Source organism: Anolis sagrei, chromosome 5, assembly GCF_037176765.1.
Source record: "Anolis sagrei isolate rAnoSag1 chromosome 5, rAnoSag1.mat, whole genome shotgun sequence".
In the NCBI taxonomy this organism is placed as follows: domain Eukaryota; kingdom Metazoa; phylum Chordata; class Lepidosauria; order Squamata; family Dactyloidae; genus Anolis; species Anolis sagrei.
In genome coordinates, this window is record NC_090025.1 from 12,194,760 (window position 1) to 12,212,430 (window position 17,671).

The 17,671-nt window shown below is 40.6% G+C and overlaps 1 protein-coding gene across 1 annotated transcript in view; it reads left to right on the forward strand.

Moving 5' to 3' along the window:
- ADAMTS3 (ADAM metallopeptidase with thrombospondin type 1 motif 3) overlaps positions 1-17,334 on the forward strand; it is a 175,325-nt gene extending 157,991 nt beyond the window's left edge. Inside the window, exons 19-22 of the mRNA XM_060779409.2 lie at positions 64-196; positions 1,787-1,994; positions 3,140-3,257; positions 14,165-17,334. Coding sequence (XP_060635392.2) covers positions 64-196; positions 1,787-1,994; positions 3,140-3,257; positions 14,165-14,736 — 1,031 coding nt within the window. The 3' untranslated portion in view covers positions 14,737-17,334. The remainder of the gene's footprint in view (positions 1-63; positions 197-1,786; positions 1,995-3,139; positions 3,258-14,164) is intronic.
- The last annotated feature ends 337 nt before the right edge of the window (positions 17,335-17,671 follow it).

A 17,671-nucleotide genomic window follows, 5' to 3' on the forward strand; every position in this document is an offset into this window, starting at 1 on the left:
GATTGTTGCTTGCACCCGGCATGGAAATCATCACAATTTGTTTGTATTTTACTTTTCTTCTAGGTTTTCAATACACCAAGTATGGATGCCGCAGAAAGAGTGATAGTAAAATGGTTCACCGTGGCTTCTGTGAAGCCAGCAAGAAACCCAAACCTATTCGCAGGATGTGCAATCTCCAGGAATGTACACAGCCCTTGTAAGTGTCTACTCACTTTCAGTGACTCGTCTGCACCAGTGACATCAGTCTGCAAAATGACACTTAGCATTGCTTTTCAGTATCTTGAGACCTTTCTAATGTCACACCTGGGGGTGGACAAATCTGTCAGTTTTCACTAAACTTTGGTTTCAAAACTTGAAACAGTTACTAGGTAGGCATGGCAATTGTCCAGAAAAGTAAGTTTTCCAATTGAAGATTCATGTTCATATATTAAGGGAGATTTCATTTTTTCCCCTTAATATCCACATTTTTGTGCACATAATTTGAAGATTGCACCACTAAAAATGGGAAAGTACACTGTATTTGCATCTGTGTGCAAGTCTATGAAACGTGAATTAGGTTGGGTGTTTTCTTACCCAACTCTAGTTCCAGATGGTAAGATGGATGATATAATAAATAATGAAAAGTTTCAGAAAAAGATCAAAATTAAAGTCTAACAGAATTCAATTTTGAATAAAACCATGTTTATATGGAGTTAATCTCATTTCTGCCTGCTAACAGGCAAAGCTGGGATTTTACTATGTTATTTATCATGTCAGGCAATCAAACAGTTGTATTATATTTTTGACAGAACAAACAAACAAACATACAAAAGACACAGAGTTTGCAAGCTTGGTAGTTGATTAAATGTCCTTTGACCAGTATCTGGCCACTTGGAGTGCTTCTGGTGTTGTCGCAAGAAGGTCCTCCATTGTGCATGTACATATGCCTTCAAATGACCTGCTGACTTATGGTGACACCATGAATTTCATAAGGTTTTCCTCAGAGCTGGTCTTACCAGCTGATTCCTCTAAAATTTAGGCTACAGAAACCGAAGTTCATTGGTGGTCTCCCATCCAAGCACTATCTAGAACAGTGGTTCTCAACCTGGGGTCCCCAGATATGTTTGGCCTTCAACTCCCAAAAATCCTAACAGCTAGTAAACTGTTAGGATTTACTGACCTAGAAGAATCCTCCAAGTTGTGTGACTGTGGAGCAGAACAAACAACTCAGCATCTATATGCTTGCTCACAATGCTCTGCCTCATACACACAGGAAGAACTGTTAAAGCTACAGTCAGTGTGGTTGCTGTTGCTCATTTTTGGTCTAAAATTATTTAGCTGCTTGTGCTTTTATCAGTTTTATACTTATTTATGTATGCAATGCTTTTGACACAAAATAATAATCCAAGTATGAACCAGGGATGACCATACTTAGCTTCCAAGATCAAACAGATTCTGGTGTCCTTAGGTATTTATTTAACCCCCTTACTGATGATTTTGTTTCTTTTCTCCAGGTTTCACAGAGATCTGTTTCTTAGTGGGAAAAATTATTCTAGCTGAGTTGGGTTGAGGGGGAATCTAATGAGCTAGATGCTGTTTTGTAAATGATTATATATCCCACACAAGCTTTTTCCTTTTAAGCTACTAAATTAGCTGCAGATCATTAAAACTTTTATTATCTGTGGAGTTCTGCTTCCAAGGAGCTCAGATATTCACAAATCATCAGATATTTGAGCATGCATGCACAATTACAATTTGGAGTGCTTAGCATATTGCAGTTTAATAACTCTTCCCTTCTCCACCACAGCTGGGTTGCAGAAGAATGGGAGCACTGCACCAAAACCTGTGGGGCATCTGGCTACCAGATCCGAACAGTGCGTTGCATTCAGCCACTTCATGATGGTGCTAACCGCTCTGTGCATTTCAAGTACTGCAGTGGGGATCGGCCTGAGAGTCGTAGGCCTTGCAACAGAACGCCGTGTCCTGCTCAGTGGAAAACATGGCCATGGAGTCCAGTAAGCACCAGCAGGTCTTCTGTGGCTGAGTTATTAAAAACTGTAGTAGGCCCTCCACTTTCAGAGAAGTTAAGAATGCAGGAGCCCCATGAAATTGAATTCAGAATCCCCGTGAAAATCACACTGAGCATCTAAACATTCCTCCAGAGAACATATTTGTTAAATCCAAGTTAAATCCACAAATGTGGAGGACTTATTAAGTACAATTGTTGATTTAGAAATCCCAGATCCAATTATTCTTTGTAGGTTTAGACACTCCACACTGGGAGCTATAGCTGCACAAAGACATGTCTGCATTTTCTAGAGAATGTGACGTTATTCTCAGTCCTAATTCCATTGATGTCATGGTGGGTTGCAAAACTTTGAATTCATTTTCTGCCCTGAAAATGGAGCATATAATTTACATATCCCTAAATTCCACTTTTATTTGCAATTTAGCAAATCCTCCAGCTTTCCCCCATTGTCTAAATATTATTCTACCTTGTTTTCTAAATGCTGTGCCCTTTTTTAATGATTATTTTAGAATATGCACATTTTTGTGCATTTGATTATGATGTAATCCTTGCTAATGTGCAAATGAATATGGAAAGATGCTCATATTCTCAACACAGGTGAATGGGTGGGATATTGTTATATCCCTTCAAGCCTTTTCTGACTTCTGATGATTATAAAGTGAACCTTTCATGGATGGTCGAAGGCTTTCATGACTGGAATCACTGGGTTGTTGTAGGTTTTTTCGGGATATATGGCTATGTTCTAGAGGCATTCTCTCCTGACGTTTCACCTGCATCTATGGCAAGCATCCTCAGAGATAGTGAGGTCTACCTAGACCTCACTACCTCTGAGGATGCTTGCCGCAGGTTTGAATCCGGGGAGAGCGCGGATGAGCTCCCTCTATCAACTCCAGCTCCTCATTCGGGGACATGAGAGAAGCCTCCCACAAGGATGATAAAACATCAAAACATCCAGGCATCCCCTGGGCAACGTCCTTGCAGACGGCCAATTCTCTCACACCAGAAGTGACTTGCAGTGAATTGCAGTTTCTCAAGTCGCTCCTGACACGACAAAAAATGCAATTATTTCAAGAATATGATTGCAGAAAGATCTTTTTCTCCTCCATAGTACTATGTTGGTTTTCTCCATAGTGTTCTGTGACCTGTGGTGAAGGAACAGAGTCCAGGCAAGTCTTATGCCGTGCTGGTGACCAATGTGATGGGGAGAAACCAGAATCTGTGAGAGTCTGCAAGCTAGCCCCATGTAATGGTAAGCAAGATATTATCCCAAGTTACATGAGGATGGGATTGACTAGATTCTGGTGTTTCATGTAACTTTATGAAACCTGAAGTGCTTTAGCCTTATTTGGTCACTAGAGGGAAGCAAAGTGTTGACTATTCTACCCATAGGTCTCCTTTTCTTTAAAAAGAACATTGTTTTTAAAACTATGCTATCAGTCCCTCGCACATTCTTGCTCAAAAAACATCCCTCAGGCAACCAAAATTTCTTTCCCAATCCAGACCAATGCACTGTTGAACATTTAACAAGATAGTTTCACAAACCGAATGTGTGTTATTACATTTAATTTCCTCAGCTGCCATGAAAGATACCATTCAATTTGAGAAGATAGGGTGTGTGTTTTAACCATTGAATCTATCCATATAAGAAGTGGGCACTAAGTGCAAAAAATGCTAGGCACATAGGATGGTCTGTAAAACAAATTCCAAACTCCGTAACCATGTTAGTCTGGAATATCAGTATCCAAAATGATCTTGTAGCATCTTAGAGGTTGAGAGAACAAAATTCGTAGCTGACGTTTGAACCTGAAGAAGTAGACTTGGGGCCCTTCTATCTAGATCATCTGCTTTGATCTGGATTATATGAGTCTACACTGTCATCCAGTTCAAAGCAAATAATTTGGATTTTATATAATAATGTAGAAGGAGCCTCAGTCTATGAAGTGGTCCAGTTTACTTGTCTGAACGTATGTCGCTACGCTCCACCTAGGGCCTTAAGATCATCTGAGGAGACCCTTCTCACTGTCCCCCCATTGTCACAATTGCGTTTGGTGGATACAAGGGACAGGGCCTTTTCTGTGGTGGCCCCTCAGCTATGGAACTCCCTCCTGAGTGAAATTAGATCGGCTGCATCCCTCTTGTCCTTCCGGAAACAAGTAAAATCCTGGCTATGGGATCAGGCTTTTGGAGAGTAGGCTGACTTGCTAACGTGAACTGATGGACTGCTCCTAGATAATTTTTAAATCAGTGACCGCTGACTGTTTGTTGTCTGTTTTTATACTGCTTTTATATTGTTCATATGGTGTTATACTGTTTATACTTCTTATATCGCTGTTTTATTATGTTGTTGTTAAATTGTATATTCATGTTTTGATGTGGGCACCATGGGTGCCGATTTGTTAACCGTCCTGAGTCCCTCTGCGGAGGTTGAGGTAGGACGGGATATAAAAGCCCTAAATAAATAAATAAATAAATAAATTTACCATGTTACCAGATCCCTTTGCATCCAAACTTCATATTGTAATATTACTTTGTTAGGGCACCCAGAAAGTCACAAAAGCCTCTGAGAAGATTTTCTAGATCATTAGCTCTCAGACTTTGGCCCACCATGTTGCGGTTTATCAGTCTATGCGGAAGCTACCCAGCAGTCTTCCCAGCCCCAGCCCTCTAGTTGAATCACACAGAGTCAGAGTAAAGGGGAAAACAAAAAATTACTCTTGAGTAGTCAGAGATAAATATACAGCTTTACAAAATAACCAGCCTTGAAAAATAAACTTAGTCCATTGCAACAAAATAACTCACACAAAAGTCCAATGCATGAAAATCATGCATTCTCTGCTTCTTCATTGGTGCAAGGAGTCTTGTAGTAATTTTTTTAGGATCTTCAGCAAGTCCTGTAGTATAGAAGTCCCATCCGGTCTCTTCCTGATCATCTGATCGCCATACTAAAACCTCATGATATACTCCATTCAGTGAGTGCCTCAAGCTTAATTGCTTAATTGTCCAGGTGTTCTTCCTCAACACGCACCCATACAGGCAATGATCCTTGGAAAAACTTAGCATACATATGCACATCCTGTAATACACCAGGCATTCAGTATTTCACCACTCTAGTATTTCACCACTTCACCACTTCTAGGAGCTGAAGTTTAAACAATCTAGAGCAGAGTTTCTTAAACTGTCCTCCTCCGGGTGTTTTGGTCTTCAGCTCCCACTATTCCTAACAGCTGGTAAGGTGGCTGGGATTTCTGGAAACTGAAGTCCAAAACACCTGGAGGAGCCCAGTTTGAGAAACACTGAATTAGATGACCCAAAACTGAGGAGCATTTTATTTTAAGAGGATGAGTTTCTGCATCTGGGAAAGACATTTCAAAAAGCCAGGAATGGAAGGAAGAAATGATGACAATAATAGTCATGGCTTTTTTCATATTATCTTTAGTTTGACAGAAGGGGTCTACAGACCTTTCCCTTGAGCCCAAGGCCATAGAGGCTGTAACCTGATGGGCCTAATTTGACAGTCTGCGGACTTTCGAGAATCTCCAAAGAAAATTGGTTTCAGCACCTTGGAGAGTTCCTTCAAATCGTAACCCCACAGTAGTTTTATTCGTCCACAGGCATGAAATCTAAGAGACACCATATTAAGAAACTGATCTGTGCAGTGATGTGCATGGATCGATCAGTTCCTTCCAAATCACAGGAATAATTATTAAAATGAATGTGCATATTTATATCTATATTTATTTAATAAACAAATAAGTGATCATTTTAGGGTGTTTGCAGATGAGCTGAACACGAATCAACAGTGTGATGCAATAGCTAAAAAAAAACAATACAATTCTAGGCTGCATAATTCATAGAATCATAGAGTTGGAAGAGACCTCATGGGCCATCCAGTCCAACCCCATTCTTCCAAGAAGCAGGAATATTGCATTCAAATCACCCCTGACAGATGGCCATCCAGCCTCTGTTTAAAAGCTTCCAAAGAAGGCGCCTCCACCACACTCCGGGCAGAGAGTTCCACTGCTGAATGATTCTCACAGTCAGGAAGTTCGTCCTCATGTTCAGATGGAATCTCCTCTCTTGTAGTTTGAAGCCATTGTTCTGCATCCTAGTCTCCAGGGCAGCAGAAAACAAGCTTGCTCCCTCCTCCCTGTGGCTTCCTATCACATATTTATACATGGCTATCATATCTCCTCTCAGCCTTCTCTTCTTCAGGCTAAACATGCCCAGCTTCTTAAGCCACTCCTCATAGGGCTTGTTCTCCAGAGCCTTGATCATTTTAGTCGCCCTCCTCTGGCCACATTCCAGCTTGTCAATATCTCTCTTGAATTGTGGTGCCCAGAATTGGACACAGTATTCAGGTGTGGTCTAACCAAAGCAGAATAAAGGGTCTAGATCTTCCCTAGATCTAATTATGAATATAGTGTTGAAAGCAAGAAAAATCCTAGTCCCACTTCATTCTGCTTTGGTCAAACCAAGCCCTATGAGAAATGGTCTAGGGAGCCTGGTATGTTTAGCTTGGAAAAAGAAGGCCAAAAGGGGACATGAGTGCCATGTTTAAATATCTGAAAGGATGACAGGGGCTCAGCTTGATATCTGCTGCTCTGGAGAGTAGGACACACTGCCATGGATTCACATTGCAGGAAAAAAGATTCCACCTAAAAATTAGAAAGAAATTTCTGATGGTAAGAACTGTTTCACAGTGGAATATTCTGCCTGGGATTGTGGAGGAGCAAAGATTGGATGGCCATCTGTCAGGGGTACATGAGAGACAATTAAAGCCTGGTCTGTCTTGTTGTGTATCCTCACATTGATTTTGATTTATGGTGCCCCTAAGGCATATCTAACATTGGATGTTCCTGGCAATATTTGTTCAGAGGGAGTTTACCTTTACCATCCTCTAAGGCTGAGAGAATGTGATTTTCCCAGCCTCATCCAGTGAGTTTCCATGGGTGTCTGAGGACTGTTTACAAATGGAGTGATTGAAACCCGTGTAAATCAAGATTTGCAAACCCATGCCAGGCAAATGAGATGAAACCTAGAGTTATGGTTAAAACCAGAGCTTGGAAAGCCTCCTTTTAGGTTTGTTACTCCCAGAATCATCCAGCCAGCACCACTGTGCTTATTTGGGGATTCTGGATGATGTAGCTTTAGCTCTGGAAACACAGGCTACAATTACTTACAACACATAATGTGTGTATGTGTTGAGAACAGAGGGGATTTGGACCAGGAAAATGAGAGGAAGCTGAGAGTTAAATGTACTAGCTTTTCAGTCTCATTCTGGATTTCTTCCTCTCTCCTATGTAGTTCTACCATTAACTAACAAACAAAAACAAAAACAAAGTAACAAAAAAGCTGTAGGAGGGCTCATTACAGAACTTCGAAAATCACATCTAGCTAGGCCCAGGGTATTGTTAGTACTTTGTTACATTCTGAGAATGCCTGGGTTTTTGTTTTGCCTAGAAGCAGAAAAGTCATTTATGGAACTAAAAGATTCACCATTTTTTCCCTGAAACAAATAGGGTGGTGGTGGTGGGAGATAAACCTCATTTGTTTTATGAAGTACATAACCTGCAGTGTTTTTGCATTGCTGAAACATAATAAGGCAACAATCCCTGGGGAGGAGGGGCAGGGAATGAATTGACTTCCAAAGAATGTTCACACAAGGCTCAACAAGACGTGGACAACTGTGGCCTTCCAGCCTATCAAGCCTATCAAGCCTCATTGGCTTGATAGGCTGGGGCTGATGGGAGTTGCAATCCAGGAGCAACTAGAGGTACATCATTGCCCACGTCTGGGTGAGACAGCAGTTCAGAAGCTTCTGTATGATTTTGAAACCTTTTAATGATATTTGAGAAGAAAGGGACAGAGGAGATCTGGTATCCATATACAGGCAATCCCCAAGTAACAAGCAAGATAGGTCCTCTAAGTTTGTTCTTAAATTGAATTTGCATGTAAGTTGGAACAGGTGCATTTTTAAAGTGTAACTCCCAATACAGAGATAGATAAGATGGATGGATGGATGGATGGATGGATAGATATCTAGACACACACATATATACACACACAAGCTTTGGATAGGGTTAAACACCTCTGTGGTGTTTCTTTTGCTGCCTGTGCCCCTGTTCAGAAAATTTCATCTCACTTTCTGTCCTTGTGACAACTGGATTTTGAAAAATGTGGCTTGTTATGGAAATAAGTATTGGTGATAAAAAGCTTCAGTGGAGACACCTTTTCCCCATGATAACTCTTTCAGGGGTAAATTTCTCTTCCTAAGGGTTGACTTCTCTCACTTCCTGTTATCTTAGCCATGTTCTTAATTATGGCCCATTTAATCTGTCTTTATACCCCAGGACCTGATCCCAGATTATCAGTTTATCCCAGATTATCTGGCGGTGGAGACTCATATAGTCCAGTTCAATGTAGATAACCTGGGGGATGAGATTCTGAGATATAAGGGACCTATGTAGGAGTGTAGAAGGGACCTATGTAGGAGTTATTTGTAAGTTGGATCTTTGTAACTCAGGCACTGTATGAGCTGGAATTAAGTAAAGTGAGGGAATTGTAGTAGAAAGATTAATGCATTTCATTTAAGATGTGGTGGTATGCACATCTATGCCTTAAGGTGTCTGAGCTAGATGCCATAATTAGAATATGGATAAGCAAATACTGCAGACGAATCCTACACTACATGAAATGTGTCTGTCTGCCCTTAATTCTTGGTGGCATGCAAACTTTATAGGAGAGCTTGGAAAAGTAACTTTTTTGCCCAGCAACTCCCAGAATCTCCAGGCCAGAATGTGTTATGAATGACTTTTCAGTAACTTTAAAGCATATGTTCTTTTTATTGCAATTTTCCAGTAAGGGAAAAGGTATCAGAACTTTTATAGAACAACATTTAGACATAGAAAACATACAGATTCTATGCCACTACATTGGATCTACAAACAACCTACAGTTACATCGGCTAACAAACAAAGGGGAATTATATTTTTACTCAGCATTCACATTACCCATATAAAGATTCATCTATCACCATGCATACATCACCATTTTACCATTCTTCCACCATGAATAACATCACTTAAGCCAAACTGCTTCCTTGCAAATCTGGCAATGCACCAAAACTTCTAGAACTTCTAAAACACCAAAACACATGCTTTCCCTAAGCACAATGCCAAAGTGCACTCATTCCTCTTCTCTTGAGAAAAAGGAGCCAAAGTGTACAGACTGCGTTCCATTGCAGATCTGACACTCCAAGGTACATTATCTCTCTCCTTCCCAATGGAGCAGAGTATATCGGGTGAACAGCGCCGCTGTCTGTCACCATTTTTGGATTGTAATTAGGTCTCTTATATAGCAATATTTCACTGATGTAGATGTCTTTCCAGCCTGAAACATGTTGATTCCATCTCAGTTTCCTGGACAGATATTGATTCTTCTTCATTGGTGTTGGCAAACATAAGTCTTGTGTTGACTTCCTTCTTAACGTAAGGAATCTTGTAAACATTTCCTTAACTTAAAAGAGCCATTGTCTCTGATAAACAGATGTAAACAGGTTGTTTTTCCCAAAACGTTCAAGCGTTAATCACAGTTCTCATCAGCAGCTTTTAATTACAGTTCAGCAAGCAGGCAGTTGTTTTCCAGGAATGGTGTCTCCAAAATTATTATCTCACATTCATTCATTCCTTTCATACAATTTCATTCCTTTCATACAATTTCATTCTTTGAGATTCTGTGAGGTTTTCTCTAAATAAGTAAGTTTTCTAAGCTCTGCCTTTGAAGGTCATCCCTGGAGGTGCCTCCTTTATACAGTATAATGATTCTATACAGGCCGAGTCAGAAGGCAGTCAGTGAGATATATTTCCAAATAGGTGATAGAGAATTGTATCCTTAATGAGTTTTAAAAACTAGATATTTTAAGGTTTTACTATGCAAATAGCTTGCTGGTTTTGTTTTAATTTAGTCTTTGGATTAATTTAGTCTTTGCAAAACTACGGTGAGATGGATCTGTAATTAGTTAAATGGACGAACCCAGAGGGTGCTCACCAATGCTTCCTCTTCATCCTGGAAAGAAGTGATGAGCGGAGTGCCATCAGCAGGGTTCCGTCCTGGGCCCGGTCCTGTTCAACATCTTTATTAATGACTTAGATGAAGGGTTAGAAGGCAGGATCATCAAGTTTGCAGACGACACCAAATTGGGAGGGAGAGCCAATACTCCAGAGGATTAGCCAATACTCCAGAGGACAGGAGCAGGATTCAAAACGATCTTGACAGATTAGAGAGATGGGCCAAAACTAACAAAATGAAGTTCAACAGTGACAAATGCAAGATACTCCACTTTGGCAGGAAAAACGAAATGCAAAGATACAGAATGGGGGACAATGCCTGGCTCGAGAGCAGTATGTGTGAAAAAGATCTTGGAGTCCTCGTGGACAACAAGTTAAACATAAGCCAACAATGTGATGTGGCGGCAAAAAAAGCCAATGGGATTTTGGCCTGCATCAATAGGAGCATAGTGTCTAGGTCCAGGGAAGTCATGCTACCCCTCTATTCTGCTTTGGTTAGACCACACCTGGAATATTGTGTCCAATTCTGGGCACCACAATTCAAGAGAGATATTGACAAGCTGGAATGTGTCCAGAGGAGGGCGACTAAAATGATCAAGGGTCTGGAGAACAAGCCCTATGAGGAGCAGCTTAAGGAGCTGAGCATGTTTAGCCTGAAGAAGAGAAGGCTGAGAGGAGATATGATAGCCATGTATAAATATGTGGGAGGAAGCCACAGGGAGGAGGGAGCAAGCTTGTTTTCTGCTTCCCTGGAGACTAGGATGCGGAACAATGGCTTCAATCTACAAGAGGGGAGATTCCATCTGAACATGAGGAAGAACTTCCTGACTGTGAGAGCCGTTCAGCAGTGGAACCCTCTGCCCCGGAGTGTGGTGGAGGCTCCTTCTTTGGAAGCTTTTAAACAGAGGCTGGATGGCCATCTGTCAGGGGTGATTTGAATGCAACATTCCTGCTTCTTGGCAGGGGGTTGGACTGGATGGCCCATGAGGTCTCTTCCAACTCTTGATTCTATGAAATGTATGAGCACACAAGTCATACAATATTTTCCGACAACTGCAAGACCTATAACAACTACATTATTTATTTAATAATATTTTACCCGACCTGAGGTCCTTTGTGGGATACCTTATATACAGAACTCTACATTGCAACCCTATAGTTTTTGAGATCAGTATCCACAATTTCATTTATCCACATCCAACAAAATATACCTTTTATACGCTGCTTTAGGTCTCCCAGTGTGCCTCTGTGGCATTCTTGAAACTGAAGCCTTTCATTTGAATAGGGTTTTGTGTATCCTCATTGCTTTAATACCATGTAGCTTACAGCGTCCGATATTAATTTGCAGTCTCCCATTCAACTTCTAACCAGAGCTGAGACTGCTTATCCTCCAAAATCAGACAAGTTCTGTTGTCTTGCCCTCTGAAAAATCTCTCCCGAATTGCAGCCCTTGTTGTGTACATTTTTCTTTAAGTTGTCCTATTCAATTCAAGGTTTGCATTCCTAATGGGAGACTGATGCTTCTGTCTGCTTGATGAAGTGTCTGCAGATGTATCTGCAAAGAAAAAAAGTATGAATGCCTAAGGACGAAGATGTAATACTCCACTTTAAAATAGGTCTCAAGGCTCAGCAGTAACACACAGCATAAATTGATTTTCAAATAATGGTGCAATCATAAGGGATTTTTTTAAAATGCCCCTCTAATCTGACCTTCAGCAGTTGCTCCATTAATGTGTCCTCCCAAGGTGTACATTTATAGCCCTTTAAAAGCAGTGTTATTAAGCTTAGAGTAGAGCCGATAGGGAAAAGCTAGTAATATCCTGAAAGCATCACAGGCAATTGCCACGGTTGGGGACGAAAATAATGTGTTATTCCTCTTTCTTTCTTTTTAATTTTCATCACTTCTATTGTCTGCATATTTATCCCAGTTATTCCAGTAAGGCAATTGCAGGGTATAATTCTTTTGCTAAAGGAAGTCATGACTAATTTTTGCAATTTTCCTACCAAGGCACAAAAGCTTTTGAAAACAGAAATATTTTCCATTGAGCAAATGAAATGTCCCGTACACAGCATTTTCTGCACAGGACACCGCATTTGTTCTATGGAAAAGATTATTCCTAACTTCAAAGACTTTCTTACATCAGAAAGAAATTGGCTAAAATTATTAGTTGCTTCCATCATGAGTGAAATTAGTAAATAAAGGCTTATATGTCTAGTTTATGTAGTGCTTATTTGTAGTTCGGCACTTGTGCTTCTGTGAGTTGTCCCAAATCCCTTCGAGGAGATGGTGGAGGGCTATAAATAAAGATGATGACGATTCTAATTCTTATTCTTATTATTTGATACATGACAAGAGTAATACACAGCAAACAAGATCACTATGCTGCCTTTTGTATTTGATCACACATCAGACACTTCTCAAGTGTCTAGGACTGTGTGATGTATCAGCAAACAATGTGTGCAGTTCTGAGTATGGTGGCTTTTTGCAGATGACAGATGGTAATTTTGTCAGTGCTGATTGTTTTAAAGTGCAGGCCAAGTTCTTTAGGCACTGCACCCAGTGTGCTGATCACCACTGGGACAATGTTGTGCCAGAGTCCCTTTACTGGCTTGTGCCAAAGTCATCGTCATCATTATCAGTTGCACGATGGCCACCTAAAATATATTGAAGTATGCCAGTGTATGTAGGGGGAGGTTTCACATGTGTAATAACACCACAAGATTCCTATAATTATATATAAGGCTGTATCCAGAGTGATTTTTTAAAGATTTTGTGTTGTATATCTTTAAGTTATTTATTTATTTATTATTTAAAACTTTTATATCCCGATTTTCTCACCTCCATAGAGGGACTCAGGCCGGCTAATTGCTATCTTATAATGACCCTAAGGCAAAACTATAACTGGGATTTATTTTGAAAGACTTTTTCACTGCCTTTGAAGCTGAGAGAGTGTGACTTGTCCAGGGTCACTCACTAGATTTCCATGGCAGAGTAGTAATTCAAACCCTGATCTCCAGTGTGGAAGCCACTACAACATTTTGTCTTTCTGTATTTAAATTACAATAGGCTCTTGGTATTTGTTGGAATTTGCTTCCAGAGGTCTCTGTGGATGCTGAAGTCTCATTATATAATAATAATAATAATAATAATAATAATAATAATAATAATAATAAAAAATTTGTAACCCACCCTATCTTCCCAAGGAGATGCAATACAATGGTACTGTGAAATGGAAATATCAAGGTTTGCTTTTTAGATTTTTTTTATGTGGTGAGAAATGTTTTCATGCCATAGATGGTTGTTTTTATGGATGCAGAGCTGAATGTAGTATCATGTAGTATCATTACTGGCATTTACATTCTAAGGTAATTATTTATTCATTTAAAACTTTTATATCCCGATCTTCTCTACCTCCATGGAGGGACTCAGACTGGCTAACAGCAGAAATTCAATGCACAAATACAACTAAATACATCTTAAAAGCATAATAAGTTAAAATACAGACAGAATAAATACATATAAGCCAAATCGCCAAAATAGAATCAAGTTCACCTCAGTCCGCAAATGTGGTCAGTAATAATTGGATTATTGCTGGACTCAACCAAATTATTCTGGGAATGCTTTGTTCCAGAGCCAGGATTTTACTAGCTTCTGAAGGTTAGGAGGGAAGGGTCAGATCTGATCTCCATCGGGAGAGAGTTCCACAGCCGAGGGGCCACCACCGAGAAGGCCCTGTCTCTCGTCCCCACCAGACGCAATTGCAAGGGTAGCGGGACCGACAGCAGGGCCCCTCCAGAAGATCTTAACAACCTTGATGATTCATAGGGGAGATTATGGTAAGAGACACTGATCCTAATTCTCAATGGTAGCTAGGACCAAGACTTTGTTAAACTATCAAAAGTTGTTTGGATTACTTTCAGAATCAATGCAGTGTAGCTTCTTTGATTTTAATGCCTTTGGTCTATTTCAACAACCGAAATCATCTAAACATGTCTTGAGAGTTTTTAGACCAATCAGGTTCCTTTTCAGTCATTCCTTGCTTCTCTCTGAGATGCCACTCATAACCTGTGTTGGGTTTTTCTCTTCCAGATGAGCCTTGCCAAGGAGATAAGTCTATCTTCTGCCAGATGGAGGTGCTTGCCCGATATTGTTCAATTCCAGGCTACAAAAAGTTGTGCTGCGAATCTTGCAGCAAACGTAGCAGCACCCTCCCGCCTCCCTTCCTCAGCGAAGCTGCAGAAACCGAAGAGGAAATGATGGCCAGCCACGGAGGCCCACCAAAGACTTTGGTGGGTCCGACATCCTTGGTCTCACTTCAACCTGAAGGTCCAGGTTCTTTGGGCAGGATGTTCTTGGCAGAAGACACACATGCCCTTATTCCTCAGACCTACGGAAGGGCCAGAGTTGTCGGTCCTTTGCAGCGAAGAGTGAAGACTCAAGCGCGGAACAAGACTTCTGGGTCAGTGGCAGTGCCATACCAGCCACCAACCAAAAGTGGCCCTCTCCTTGGCCACAATTCCTCAGCCTCATTAGATAGCAGTCCAGCCCTAGCAGACAACAGCAGTTCAGCAAGTGTTCATTCTCCACACAGAACCTCACGGAGAAATGAGAAGCAAGCGGACAGGTGGCAGCTGCCAAGGGCTCCGACTGTAGAAAGATGAAACTTAGCAGTGGGGAAGGAGAGGGTTCATGAAAGTGAAGAAGTCGTCTCGTCATTTTGTTCCCAGTACCGTGGTGCATGCAAAATTTTCAAGCACAGGACTTTCAACATCAACAGCTGAAACGGAGAGGGGAAAAAGTGCAGGTTCACTTTGCAGTCAGATCAACCCCTTGTCCTCTTCTGTTCCCTTTTCCTCTTCTCCCAATATCAATTTACCTGTATATTTCAAAGGGAAACTCCAAAATGATATGAACAAGAAAGCGAATAGCTGAACAGGTTGGCTATTTCCTGCCCATTAGAAATCTAGGTTGTACATCAGCTGCTCAAACAAACCCCAAAAGGTATATTATTAATTCATCAAAACAATAAAGTAAACAAAATGATTGAGGAAGCTGGAGAAGGGGGAATCGCAACCAATCAGCAAAATCAAAATTTTACACTTTTACTAAATATTATTTTTTAATGTGGAACCACAAACTGTATTGCTAATTTATCTCTATAAAATTATGAATAGTAAGGTTTGAATTTGCAGCTGCCGTGTACATAATGTATATTACTAACAGAGGAGGAGCGGGGGAGAAGAAAACCAGTATTATTTTTCAGAGTTTTGTGATCTTCAGCCATTCATGTATGAACTTTACATTTAAGAATCACGTTTAGGTGCCTGCCATTCAAATTCTGCCTTATTCACATTCCATGAGCATGCTTGTCAGCTGAGATCCAAAGAGCTTGCCAACATGAATCCAGCTGGATTTGTTTGTGCTGTAACAGAATTGCTCATGAACACGGAGTCAGTGGTAGGAAAGAAAGGGGTTAATGCAAAACTCTGAAATCTTTTGCTTCCAAGTTTTGGTGCTAAGCCATCCAGAAGCTGATGGTGGCATAGAAGTTCTGCCTATGGCTCTTTGGATCGCAGCATGCAGTGTTACTGTGAGAGATAATCTCCCATTTGTCTGTCACTTCAGAGAACGGTTGGATTATGATCACAGTTCAGCACTTTGTAGTTTGGGGAATGGAAAGGTACGCAGTGTAGGCATATGAGGTGATTCATTTGCACCACTTTAAGGGGAATGTAAGTGGAGGAGTCGAAATGTATCAATGGGTGAACACAACAACCCGATTCTCAGTGCCTCCAGAAAGAACCAAGACAGAAAAGAAACATCCAATTTAAAACCCTTTAGGGAGATTTATTGAGGCCTAAGCTCACAGTGCCTTCTTTCCTTTCCCTGCCCCACAGGAAAGGTGTGCATAGACTATTCTGTGGTCCAAGTTGTGCACTGAATCCAAAACTAGCCTATACAACCAACATTGCAAACACAAACCATTTCTAGTGCTAACATCAGTGCTGAATTTATTCTGTGCCACATTGCACCCCTTTATACACAGGTGAGTTTGGTCTTGGGGTGGTCCAACCAACTTCTGCATCAATGAAGTTGTAGGTTACAACAGAGGCTAAGAAGGAGAAATGAGTGTAAAGGCTGAGAAAGATAAACATGAGGACATTCATATTGGGATGAATGGTAACTATGGGGGAACCTTTGCTCTGGCTAGCATGCAGGGCTGGTGCTACCATTGAGCAGAATGTGCAAGGAGCCTCCGGCAGGGGATGTTGATGGGAAGCAGTCGCAACTTGTGAATCTCCCTCTTGAATTCCCAGCCCTGATCTGTGAACATCATATGGCCTTTATGACAGCCCCCAGAACTACTCTACTTGCTGCTCTCACATGTGGTAATGACATTTTCCATTGTTTTGAAGGAAGATTCACCTGCTGATCCAATTTACTTCAGCAGATGAATTTATGCCCTTTGCTTGAGGCTGTCAAAAATTGTGGATATAACTCACAGAAATAGAATATGGTTCTGTAGAACACATAATAAACCAACTGTTGAAACTAAGCAGATCCAAGCATGGTACCTGCATGGAAGGACTGCTTAGGGAGCTTGTGAATTGATGCCTTGAAATCCATAAAAGAAAGAATGAGGTGTAACAATAAGGTATGTTTTGCATGCACAAGATTGCAAACTCAATCTTTGTCATTTGTAAAAGTGGAGTTGGAAAATATGTTTCCAAGAGGTCTTGGAGACCTGATGCCAGGGGATTTAGAAGGACTTCTAGTTGACCAAATATCAGGCAGCAGGATATATCCTCATAGAAGAAGGCTGTAGATTTGCAATTTCATCCCAAAAGGTAAACACATAAGAAGCATCTGCCCTATTTTCCCTTTGGTTCTACAGTCATAATATGGTAGGGCTTAAAGGCAACTTTATAGTTGTATTACTGTTCTTTCTGCTAGATAAGTTGTTAATCATTTCTCAGTCCAAAGAACATCTCCAAATTGGAATAAGCAGAAATAAATGAAACATGGACTTGACATTTTCACATAGGGCTGAACATGTACATATATTCATGGATCTCAAGATGTATGTGTGGGAGGAAGTGGTGTCTTGCTACCCATGCCTCCACATTTGCCTGTGATAAATTTAGGGCACTACGGAACATGTCCACCATTTCTGTGAGGCAGTTGTACTCTTCCCTCCTGGGTTTTTCTGTAAAGTACTTGTATATAGGAATGAAAAGTAAAGCTATTTATTAAAAGTTTGTCATTGCCGTTTGTGGTTTTTGTGCTTGTATTTAGTGTACAGTACTGAATATTTACACACCCACACAAATAGTGGTTTTATTAAAGCAGGGAAATATGAAACAGTTGCAGTCTCAAGATATTATTTACGTATATGCACATTAAGATTAACTTACAGCTCACATCCTGCCAAAATGCTTGGGTCTTGCAAGCTGAAGTTTTATTTACTGGTTTTCTTTATTGAGTAAATCTACCTGTAGTCTATTCCCCTTCTTTTCCTGTTGTCATGTACTTTACAAAACAATTTTTTTTTCCAGTGAGCTGATGCGTCTGCACTGACCCAAAACATGTTCCAGA